This window comes from Drosophila tropicalis, unplaced genomic scaffold, assembly GCF_018151085.1.
Source record: "Drosophila tropicalis isolate 14030-0801.00 unplaced genomic scaffold, ASM1815108v1 contig_593, whole genome shotgun sequence".
Taxonomy (NCBI): domain Eukaryota; kingdom Metazoa; phylum Arthropoda; class Insecta; order Diptera; family Drosophilidae; genus Drosophila; species Drosophila tropicalis.
In genome coordinates this window covers 1,604,209-1,616,555 of record NW_027173070.1, presented here as the reverse complement: position 1 = coordinate 1,616,555, position 12,347 = coordinate 1,604,209, and the positions used below count along the sequence as shown (strand labels likewise).

The following is a 12,347-nucleotide window of genomic DNA, read 5'->3' as shown; positions in this document are numbered from 1 at the left end:
GTATGTATATAATTCTTCTGCGTCTCCTACTACTTTTTCTTAGCCTGCCATTTTGAGTTTGCCTCGTCTGCTTTTGGTTGCCACTTTTAATTTTCTTCAAGTTTATTTGCCGCTTGCCTGTGATTGCTTCCATCCCTTCTTCTACAATTTTTGCCCTCTTTCTTTCTCTCTCACACGCTGGTTCTTTCTCTTTTTAATTTTTTATTGAATTGGCTCTTGTGACTTGTGCTTAGACTTTGAATTGAAATTAAACGAGCGTGGTTTATGGCTCTGAACTCTTTGGTCCTGGCCAAGATGAGGAGTGAAATTTAATCAAGTTATGCAGAGAGTGAGAGAGAGAGAGAGAGAGAGAGAGAGTGGGGAGAGAGCGAGAGGTGGTATAGGGTAGAGGCAACAAAGAAAACAAGTCTCAAGTGGCTTGGCCATTGTTTAAGCCCGAACAGGCAAAACTTTTGCCCACTCTCACCCTCTCCCCAGACACATAGAACCCCATCACACAACTTAATTAAGACTTTGCTTCAAGAGTTAGAGAGAAAGAGAGAGAGAGAGAGGAAAGAGGGGTTCGGTGATATTCAAGGTGGTAAGGGGGAGGGTGAGGTTAGGTGGTTATTGGTAAAACAATGGTCAATGGCTAATGAAAATCGCCAACCACGAAATTGCGCGTAACTTGGCATAATATTTGACCAATATTGCAAATTGCGTATACGCCGTGTTGCACAACAATACATACTCCATGCAGGCACACACACACAGTTACACTCTGGAGTGTAGTAGTTGCACACATTCGCCACACTGACTTTGGCCGCCGCATTCCAAACCGCAAACATGCAACTGGAGTAGTCAAACAACACACACACACACACACACATACGCGCATGCAACACACAAAGTGAACCTAGGCACATCAACGTAATAATTGTAATAATACAAATGCCGACACTTGCCGGCAACAACAACAACAACAACTGTATGTATATATTCATGGCTTTGTGCCAAAATGTTGGCTGCACCACTCACATTACTCTGAGCAACACCATCATCATCATTATCATCATCATCATCATCATGGTCATCACCAACTCTACCTACTCATTATGGCCCAGAGCCTTAGGTAGTAATTCCAAGTTAAAGGGAAGTTGAAAGAAGTTTTCAATGTAGGTAAGTACATAGCTTATTGGAATCGTTTTTCGTTTAAAAGGGATTTTCACTGATATAATGACCTTTGTATGTTCCATAAATCGAAGAAAGTTTAAGACATTACAAGCTGTATGGAATTGCTAGGAATGATTCTGTTTAAATCAAGGCAAATGCAGCTCTTTAAATAAACTAATACAAAAAAACTTATCAAGGTCTTGGAAACCCCTTTAAATGGAACCCCAATAAACTGTCGCTGGTTATGGGAAACAGCATCGCCATCATCATCATCGTCGTCATCATCATTGGCATCAAGAGCAACAACATCAACTCAACCTAACCGAGCAAGACACATCCTACATCCTAGTCCTCTCTCTCTCTCTCTCTCTTCTTAACCCGATAATGTTGTTGATGTCGTCGACGTCGACGTCGAGTCGAGGTCTTGGCGAAACTTGAAATGAATTTGCATAAACTTTTGAGGCACGGACCAGGGCGAATGCCTTCTACTTAGCTTGGGCTACCAAATTGAAATATGCCATGACTGCCAAAACAAAAACAAAAGACAGCAGCATGGTAGGAGTAGGAGCAGCAGTGTAGTCAGGTAAGGGCCAGGTTTCTCTTTTTTTGGGGTTTTTCTTTGCTTTTTTTGACAAGGGTTAAGGAATAGATTTCTCCTCTATTTTTTTTTTTGGGGGAGGAAAGAGTAGAGAGTATGAGCTGTCTGTCTTGATAGCAAAATGACTTTATTTGCAATATGGAAATATTTTTCATTACCTTGGCTCCGTGTCTTCAGGCCCTGTTCATGCTCCTGTTCCTGTTCCTGCGCTTACTGCTCGTCGGTGGGCGGCGGATGACAGGGTGGTAACTGGGGGACTGCCTCATGTCTGTGTCTTGTCAATCGGTGTCACTCAGCACATGCCAAGCCACAGCCACATCTCCGTTTCCATCTCGAAAGCCTTCGTTCTGGGCTCTGTTTCTCGTTTTCCTGCATTGCTTGCGGTATATTTTATGGCAATATTTTTTGATATTTTCTTGTTAGTCACACAAGGAGCCAAGCAATTTCATATGGCAATATGAAATGCTGCTGCTTTTGCTCCAGCGCTTTAACTTGAGCTAGACAAACGGTATTTTTAATGGCCATATAAGCGTTTTAAAGTTCACTCTCTGCCTTCTCTCTAGAAGAAACATGAAAATTAAATGAAATTTCAAATTTCCCTACACAGCAAAAAAAAATCAGCTGATTGTGGTTTTACTTGTTGGACTAAGGAATGAAAACTTGTAGATAAATTGTAAGAAATATTAAATTATATTAATTATATCAGCTCTTTCAAAATTTCAGCTCACTTTCTTGAAGCACATTCTACTAATATACAATGAATATGAAGAGTTATCAAATTGCATTCCCACTTATTATGCATCTGTGATGAATGAAAATCAACTTCAATATCAAGTGGAACTCTAAACAGATGCTGCTCACATATGTATAGATTTCCCTATCGCACCTCCCGTACCCATACCCATATCTATATCATATCATTCTCTCGTTCATATAATGCGCACTCGACTCTCGACTCTGTGCAATGTTTGCACTTGCCTTTTGGTGCTCGTCCTGCCACTCAATATGATGACGATGACTTTATCAACGGGAGGGTTGTAGAGTGGAATCATCGCCCATCCATCGCCCTCCTGTTGGCCAACTAGTTATAGCCAGAATGTGTGTCGAGTGAGAGAGCGAAAGTTAACTAAAGGAGGGCAAACAATTTGCCAGCTGTTGCGGAGTGGCTGATTGTGCATTTGTCGCAATGAAAATTGATTTAATGCCAAGTTGAAATTACTAAAATAAAACTTGCATTACCCGACGGTTTACTACCTATAAACGTACATATATGTACGTACATCCAGTCTGTATATATGTATATTTATATGAAGCAAGATTATGGCATTTCTTACTAATCTGACTAAACGAGATTGAATTTCACAGTCGCTGAGCAAGTAACTTTTTAATGCGTTTCATGCAAATAGCAAAAACGAAAAGCAAAAAACTGTCGGATCAGTAAGCGTTTCTTATGCCAATTGCTGCTCCTTCTCCAGAGGGACACTGAAAGGACAGAGAGACGGCCAAACAGGCAGGGACAACAATTACGCGCATTATCCTTTCGACTGGACCTGAACACGGAGCCGGGCGATAACACGGCATTTGCTTAAACAAGCATAAATGCGAGAGAGGCTAACAAAAGGAAAGTAAGAAAAAGAAAATAAGGAAAAAAGTTTTCCCAGATTAACGTCAACAAAGTAGCCAAAGTTTTTATACTCTAACGAAATCAAAGTTGTTACATTCTATATCTAAACTCTATCTTTTGCATGGAGTCACTTCCCTGGGACAGTCAGTTCAAATGTTCAGTGTTAGACAGGGTATTAAAGAACAAAACGCCTTTCTAATTCATTTACCAACACTAAATACGATTAAACGGAGGTCGATAACATGGTATTTAATAATCAACAACTTAATGTTTCTTTGTAAGGAACACTCTTTGTTTTTCTTCGGAGAAGCATCACTTCTCAAATTGATAAACTTCCATTAAGAAGCCGAAAAACCCGTTGGAAAGGGTATTAAAAAGAAAGTGCTGGTGCTGTGCAATTTTAATTTGGCTAAGTAGGAGAAACGTGACAGACAGACAGAGACCTGAGGATGCGTGTAGTGTAACTTCAGCTAATGATGTATAATTTGATACCCTTTATAAAATATTCCAACTAACAAATGATTCTAAAACGTTGAAACATAATGAATCAAATGTAGAAGATAATAATTGAAGTGACGTAGAAGGACATACACTTGGCATATCCCTTGTACACTCATATAAAGAACCAAGTTTTGCGTCTCCTCAACAATTTACTTGTTTAATCCGCTCTATATACCCTTACTTACCCTACACTTTGTAGGTTGACTTGCATAAAAAACGCTAATTTAATTTTAACTTTGTGAAGTCCGGCTTCTCTGCATCTCTATTCCAAAACCATAGCCCTCTACCCTCTTTACCTCCTTATGTGTATCCTTTTTTTTTGGGATGGTTCTTCTTCCTTGCATCACCATTATAATCCTCTGTTGCCTGCTTTGCTTTTGTGTTTGATTTCGTTGTCAGCAGCATCATCTTTGGCACACTTTCGCAACGCATTAGTTGCGATGGTGGAGGGGGAATGGGTTGGAAAAGGGGTTAAAGCAAAAGTAAAAATATTTGCCAAGCGATTGCAAGTGAACAACGCTGATTGCGGCACTAAAACGAAACGAGTTCTCCTTTTGGCCCGGCGATAAGATTTCGGTCTGGCTGGCCAACAGTCTCAGCTCTCAATTTAATCGCCCCTGAAGTTTGGCCATTTGGCCAACCGTACCCCATCCCCCACTTCTATCCACCATCTAATGTTGTTTTGGGGAGAAACTTTTTTCGACTGGCTTTAAGGCAGTTGGCACCTCAGCTCTCAGTCCTCAGCTCTGGCGTTATTTACGCCGCCACGCCTGGGCCTGACAATCAACAGCAATTTGCCTCACCTCCACCTCCATGCCAGAGTCTGCCAAACATTGACCGAATCCGCATCCGAAAATTCGGTATTCACCAAGCATCCGATAAGCATAACAGTTGTCGTCAAGTGAGGAGTCTTGTCGTGCCGCCGGCACACACACCTCCGCAGGGTGTGAGAGAGTCTCCCTCCCCTCCCCCCACCCCAGCCCCTCGAAATACACAAGTTCAAATCGTGGTAAGCACTGGGTGAAGGTGTCTGGGTGGAGAGATGGAAGGATACAACAAATCGTCGCCAGCTGCCAGCGACAATAAAACGTTTTACAATGTAACTAAGGCGATGACGAGAAAGACGACAACAGCAGCAACTAGAACCCAAAGCTGAAGCCGAAGCTAAAGACTGGAGGAGCAACACAACGGAACAAAGTGGAGCATCCTTGTCACACAGAGTGAGTGGGAGAGAGAGACTCTGAAGGCCTTGTGGAAGGGACCCTTCCACATATGGCAATAATGTGCAAATCGGCTGCAACAAAGTTAATAATTGTTTATAGCAAACGCCTGAAGGATATCGAAAAAGCTTCTCTGGCCATACGCTTGACTGATTTTTATGACTACAACTGCCAGATAAATTGAGAAATGTATCACAAAAATGTTCCTTCTGGTCCTTGTTGCCCTGTGGGTGTATGTGTGTTTGTTTCTGTATGTGTGTGTGTATGTTTGCCATTTAATGTTTGACTATTTCATGTTGCTTTCAATATAAATTATATTCATCATCCTGACGAGCGAGGTGAGTTTTGAGACGGACAGTGGGAAAAAACCAAAAACTTCTTAACAGAAAACAAAAGTTTCGTTTTAGTTTGTTTCCCAAAAGAAGCCTTCATCTTAAGAACTGATCCTTGAAGACGTTTACAGAAATCTTACAACTCTTCTTTTCCTAAACTAAAAATATTAAATTTGAACTAAAAGCTTCAAAATGAAGTTTCAATTTAGGGTTCGCTAGCGAAATGCGATCGCCCACTGTGGAATTGTGGGTAGGACATCATCTGATACCAGCCAGCCAGCCAGCATCCTTGATGCTCAGCTTCATTATATTGAAACTTTGACATCGTTATTTTGCATAATTTACGTTTCGCTTGAATGCAGTCAAGTTGACATTATTTCAGTATTGCTCTAGCTAGAGCAGCCTTCCCTCGACGAGTTGTGAGTTATGTTTGTGTGTGTGCGGGGGAGGGGCGGTTGGGGGCGTTGGCGTTGAGAATTGGAGCTTCCGTGTAGAAGATTGCCAGGGTTGTGCGTGTTGAGCCGCTGTCGTTGACGGTTTTTGCCACCTTGGCACATGCGAAACGTGAACTTTGAGACATCAAGTTAATGATTCGCGCTCGCAACACTAATGAAGTTGATTTATTTGAATTACCATATTCCCGGAGTTACACCTCCTCCAGAAGGCACGCCCACCTTTCAAGTGAAACTGAGTGAGGCTGAGAAAAAAAAGTATGAGATAGTTAGAAGATCATTGAACTATTTTCTGCCTCATTCTAAAAATAGGCATTTACTTTGGGTTGTTGTTAGCGCGAAGTCAGTCCAGCATCTCGAGCATCTGTTTAGTTCCGTTTGTGGCACTTCCTTTGCGGCTATAAATAGACTGTTATCCCCCAATGCTCCCAATGCCGCTGCTGCTGCTTTCACTGCTGCTGCATCTAGCTGCTCCATCCCCCAATTAGACACGCGTCTCGTGTCGCGTCTGGTCTAAATTTGGATAAGTAGTGCCATCCCAGCTGGCCTCCAAAATGCCAAAGACAACTTCAGTCTATAAAGCAACATCATGGAAAGCAGAAGTCTTCATCCACACAACGTTTCGGCTACTGTTCCTGTTCCCATTTTACCTACCTACGCTCAATCTTGGTATGTTAAAGAAATCCTAAGAGACCGAAATGAAACAAGATATAGAAAGCAGTTAGAAAACGGTTAAAAACTAAGATATATTATTTAAAATTTATATGTTTATGTGTATATAATTAAAGAGGTGCGAAAAGTGATAGTGAAAGAGCCCAGATCGACTTCACTTCATCAAGACCCAATGAAGTTTCCCATGTCTGTCTTTCTATAAATCCTCTACGTTTCAGCCATTATGTTTATACTTGCCAATTCTCTTTTATGCTCTACTTTTAGCCACATGACTGCCTCACACAAACGTTCGTGGTGTCAAATATTGTTCGCCTATCGAACGTTAAACGATCCTGTTATCATTTTAATCACCTTGGCCGTGTTAATTGGTTCATTTTGTTTGCTCAGTGGCTTCATATTGCTCTGTATGGTCTCGAAGGCCTGGCAAGACGAAATATCCGAAGCCATTCTACTGATAGGTGAGTCGAATATAAACATAACTTCATATTTAAGTCCTTCATGATAATATGTGTTTCCCAAGGGATTGGCTTCTTCATCACTTCGTTGTCTTGTGTCACTTGGAAATTGACCAATGCCCAGCGGCTCAATCATTTGCTGGAGGCCATCAGTACGGAGTCGGAGAATATTTAACCTAAAGTGACTGTGTTTTAGATAAATAAATAGTTAAAGTAAAATTAAATAGAAACGTCTGTGAGAGAGAGGGAGATGCAATTCTTAATCCCGTCTCTCCAACTCTCTCACTCTGCCTCTTAAGTCTTAGTTTGTTAATGAATTTTCTCTCCATGATCTATGATCCTTTTGCTGAGGTAGGCAGCTGCCCTTGAAACCAAGACAAAAGAGTCCTTAGGCAGCTGTTCATCTTTTGCATCTACCTGGGTTGATTTTCCCTAGACTCCTAATTTTCTCTTCAGTTGCGATTTTGAGTTTCTGGAGAAAACATGCCACCAAAATTATATGTACCTATAAATTTAGTTTGGCAGAATGTTTGCGAAATATTTGCAACCTGTTCTAATCTCTGCAATAGACCTAAGTTTCAACGTTATATGAGGTAAGTTTGCCGCCAAACCAATTAATGCAAATTTGCTATTAACTGATTTACTTGTTACCTTTTTAGATTTCTGCAAAGCAATTTCTGTCCCGTTTAGTTACCAATTTGTTCAACAACTAATTGCCGTATGACAACATCACCAAAGTACACAATCAGAGACAGAATGAGAATCAGAATCAGAATCAGAGACAGAGAGTGTATAATAATAATTCCAAGTTCTATTTGTACGGGAGACACCGAAAATGCGCATCGTCGAGACTCTTTTTTTATATTTTTGCCCAATTTGAGAGTCACTTCACGTAGGCAAGATGCCAAAAATTAGCACACAATGCGCATTATTTATCCAAACGCTCGTTATTTGGACTTACTTTTGTAGGTACACACACACACACATACTTGGATATACACGTATACATATAACCCAACCATGAGTTGGGGTACTTGTAATTTCATAATTTAGTTTGAAAACGAAATTGAATTTCCCCAAAACAAAATAAATGCATAAAATACACAAGAAACTAAGGAAAGTTGAATTATTTTTTAGCTGATAAGAGAGAAGTATTTATTGTTTTTATACTTGTACAAGGAAAAGTCTGGTAAGCCACGAGATTCTCTAATCTATAGCAAGTCAATCCGAATGTGGGACAAGTTTTCATTATTCCCTTATGCTCAGATCCAGTAAAATGTCAAATATTTAAACTTTTGATGCTTGTTGAGTAAAAATTATAGGAATATCGTTCTCGATATCTGGGAAATATAGAGAGAAATAGAATAGAAGGAAAAACTGCTTGATTTCCTGTTTCTTAATATAAATGTTGAGTTTTAAGTAAGTTTTTTTTCTGCAATTAAAACTACTAAATAACTGTTTATTATATGCAGAACAAATTTTTGAAATTGTTTGTAATAAGAAGGCAAACACTTTTCTACTTCAAAGAAATTACTTAATACAAAAGTTTCATGAAAATTGCGTCAAAAGTTCTACAAAGGAATGGAAAACTAGAATAAATGTTTTAAAAATTTTAAATTAACTCATAAACAAAACATTTCTATATACATTCAGAAAAATCACAGAAAACAATATATATATAATCCAATTTGATGTTCTCTATTCCAAACACGAAAATCAAACGGGGGGAAAAATAAGTGAACTTGAAGTAATCTAATAGCTAGAGGAGAGTATTTTGAGAACTCACTCGAACAGACAGAGACGATTTTGTATATTAGCATAAGTTCTGATGCGAATGCAGTTGGGACGTCATTGAGAGTGAGATTCGAGATCTTTGTTCATGCATTATCGACTTCTTGATGACGACAGCGGATCGGTTAAATGAACTGGGATTCGCACAGCATTTTGGAATTTTCTGGCTACTCAGAATGTTCTGAGCTGCAAACACGCAGAGACAGAGGCAGAGGCCTGTCTTTATCTCTTTAGTTGACGGGTGACTGGTTACTCGTGGGGAAAACACACAGACACACAGACGGAGCAACCTTCTCGAGAAATTGCAATAAAAACATTGGAGCTCGCTTGATACTCAATCAGTATCATTCGATCCCTGAGCGAGAGCAAATCGTGAGCAATTGGAATAACGCTAAGAACGAAAAATACGAAACACATAATGTCCGATCAAAGTAATCAACGTGCTTCTGGAGCTTTTGTCTTTAGCAACATTGTGAGATTTCTGTTTGCGGCAAGTCTACTGATCGTCATGTCGGCCATCTATCGAGATGATAGCGACGGGGGATCTCATTATATACATCCCAGAAGGGCCATGCAGTGAGGCTAAGAATGGAGACTTGGTTATTAATTTGTATTATTTATTGAGAGTTAAGAAAAACTAGCACTTAAGCCCAACTACTGTAATAAACATCAACAACAACTAAACAAATCGCATTTGATTGTCAGCGGGAAAAACCGGTCCAGTCTATCAATAGAACTTATGTTTTCCTCCTAACGGTCAAATAGGTTGTTACTAATCGCAATCAATCGAATGATAGACATGTAATTGTGGGGGCAATTTCTTTGTTTATAAACATTTTACCTAATTTGGGGGGAATCTCAAGGTCTGAACGAAGCGAAATTTCAAGTCAGTAAAAATAATCTGCAAACTCAAACGAATGGCATTATTTGTGTTAATAATAAATTATTTATCAACACATGTGCGGGGCTATTGTTGTTATTGTTTCTCTTCTTGTTGTTATTGTTTTGTCATTGAGACGAATTAGCATTGTTTCTTTTGACCCACTGCACGAACTAATTTCTTTTCGTGTGTCTGTCAAGTAAAAACAAGATGAACAATTATTATGTATTATGGATTTTTTAAATGTCAATCAAGAGCTTTTCTCTTAAGAAACTAACAAGATTTTATAACTATTTTCAATATTTTTAAAGAATTTTTTAGAATAATTAAACAAACAAACAAAATTTGAATCTATTCAAATTAACTCAGATATACTGTCGCGTTGGAACCAGTTCTTTAGCTAATACAAAGCTTTATGTAAAGCTTTCCTAAGCAGTGCTCTTAAGCTCTATCAAGCCGTGTTAGCAAGCTTTCACAAGCAGTGCTCTGAACTGCTTGCTAAAGCCAAGACACCGCTTGGCATTTTTTCTTCAATATTTTATAGGGTAAGTTTCTGTTTGCCGACTGTGGTAATCACTGGTCTTGGCTAGATTTTTCATACGTTGTTAATTTCTTTGTTATGTCTTAGAAACATCTTATTTTTGGACTTGAAGGGAATTGGTAGAAAACTATTTGTGGACTTTTAACTTTTACACCAGTTTTTAAATAATATTATGCAATTTTGAATCCTTTAGTAACCCAATAACTACCAAAGTCCCAAAATAATATTCCCAGTGTATAAATTTGCAGTAATCGCATCACATTCTGATGTTATCCTTTAATTCAGAAGTTAAATTCGAGAGTCTTCTTAATATGTCCACATTTTGTTTTCTACAACCTAGATTCCAATTGAGTCTATTCCTTTCAGGATAAAGAAGTTTCTGCCTGGTATCACTAAGAATAATGAAATTTAAACAGGATTCCAGGATTTGTCTTTTTGTTCTATACACTTTTGTTTCTCTTTACTTTAGTACATCTATTAATCGTAGTCCATGGAACTTAGAAATATATTTTGCACAAGTTGTTAAATGGAAAAACCTGTAGAAGCAAATAACTTAGCAAAAACTGTTTTATTTTTAGCAAAACAAAGTTTATTGACTGTTAAGAAGTATGTTAAATAAGTCTATTTAAAAACCTTAAAGGTCGTTCGAAAAAAAAACTAACTCCAAAACTTAACATATCATCGATAAGATTATATGGAGTCTTATTAGAAATATGGTATTTGGTCCGCAAGGACTTCAGGACTTAACATTGGGCGAGATATTCGCAGTGATTCTTGAATAAAATCGTCTTGTTTTAAATATCTTCCTACGATTCCATGTATAATGTTGACAATTGTCTAACGCGTGTCGAATAAAATACACAACAGAACCATTCATCAAAGTTACGTTACAATAGTTAAGACAACAATCATAAACTGATTAAATAAAAGAATTAAATTCATGAAGTTCGCAAATTTTATCTCTTGACGTCACAAAATTAAAAAAGACAACAAAATTTTCCATAGCCACTAACCGAGAGAACGGCTCAACAACTAAATCCAGATCTTTGAAACCAAAACACTTGCCTAATGTAAATACGTATTTAGATTACATTTTGCCAGTATAAAAACTGTGGCTTTCATTCCAAATAGTCACAGAATCCATTTGTCTCTCCAAAATGCGTTTCACTTCAATCCTAGCCTTTGCCATCGTTGGCCTTGTCCTGCTCACATGGCAGGATAACAGCAACACTGCCATGGCTACCTCTTCGAACTCGACGACATCCAGCTCTGATAACACCACCACTACCACCACAACAACAACAACCACCACGACTACCACCACCACTGAAGCTTCAGATGACACAACCACAACCGAATCCAGTTCTTCATCTTCATCCTCATCATCATCATCTTCCTCATCGTCCAAGAAGAGGCGCGAGAGACGTCGTCGTCGTCGTATTGCCAGGGAACGCCGCGAGAGGCGCAGGGAAAGGCGGGCAGAACGCAGGGCTGAAAGGAAGGCAGAACGCAAGGCTGAGAAGAAGTCAAAACGCCGCAGCGGTTAAAATCTTTCTAATTAAGTACATAATAAATGTACGAAATTCCTAAAAAAAAATGCAACCAAATAAACAATATGAAAAATTAATTACTTTTGAGTCCAAAAATTAATTCCACATTTTTATCCAGATTGAAATAAGCAAACTATAAGTGAACTTCAAAAAAGTCCAGATCACTTAACCACCCTTTAAATTATGGTCATAAGGCTAATATTGCCTCTAGTAGTTTGAGGTAGACATTGACTATACAATAGACTATCCAGGAGTTCAAAATAGACTTTGGTAAGAGTGAATATATCTTGCTAAGCCGTAGAGACTCAAAAACGCCAGCTATCTCCTTAACTTTCTTAAACTTGTTGGAAAAGTTGCCATTTCTACTTGGTAATTAATCGTGGTTTGGATGATTATAACGATCAACATAAAACAAATTGAAATAAATTGAAATTTGCGTAGTTTTACAGATATATTTTTAGAAGACTGTACTTAGATACATTGTGTCGGCATCATCAATTTTCCCAATAATCTTTCCTAATCAAGAAAATGCTATTTCCCAAATCAATGCTTATCAATGAAGTAGTGAAGGGTAAAGTC

At 38.6% G+C, this 12,347-nt stretch overlaps 3 protein-coding genes across 3 annotated transcripts; all 3 read left to right on the top strand.

The window, feature by feature from the left end:
• The first annotated feature begins 6,504 nt into the window (after positions 1–6,504).
• On the top strand, positions 6,505–7,181 carry LOC137577942 (uncharacterized). The gene is made up of 3 exons (XM_068291539.1): positions 6,505–6,548; positions 6,816–7,009; positions 7,072–7,181. Exons 2-3 carry the CDS (start codon positions 6,820–6,822, stop codon positions 7,179–7,181), a joined length of 300 nt encoding a protein of 99 aa, XP_068147640.1. The 5' UTR covers positions 6,505–6,548; positions 6,816–6,819.
• A 1,691-nt stretch (positions 7,182–8,872) lies between these two features.
• On the top strand, positions 8,873–9,485 carry LOC137577368 (uncharacterized). Its single transcript, XM_068290805.1, has one exon. The coding sequence runs from the start codon at positions 9,216–9,218 to the stop codon at positions 9,375–9,377; it is 162 nt and encodes a 53-aa protein (XP_068146906.1). The 5' UTR covers positions 8,873–9,215; the 3' UTR covers positions 9,378–9,485.
• A 1,890-nt stretch (positions 9,486–11,375) lies between these two features.
• On the top strand, positions 11,376–11,765 carry LOC137577861 (RNA-binding protein with serine-rich domain 1-B-like). The gene has a single exon (XM_068291423.1). It carries the CDS (start codon positions 11,376–11,378, stop codon positions 11,763–11,765), a length of 390 nt encoding a protein of 129 aa, XP_068147524.1.
• The last annotated feature ends 582 nt before the right edge of the window (positions 11,766–12,347 follow it).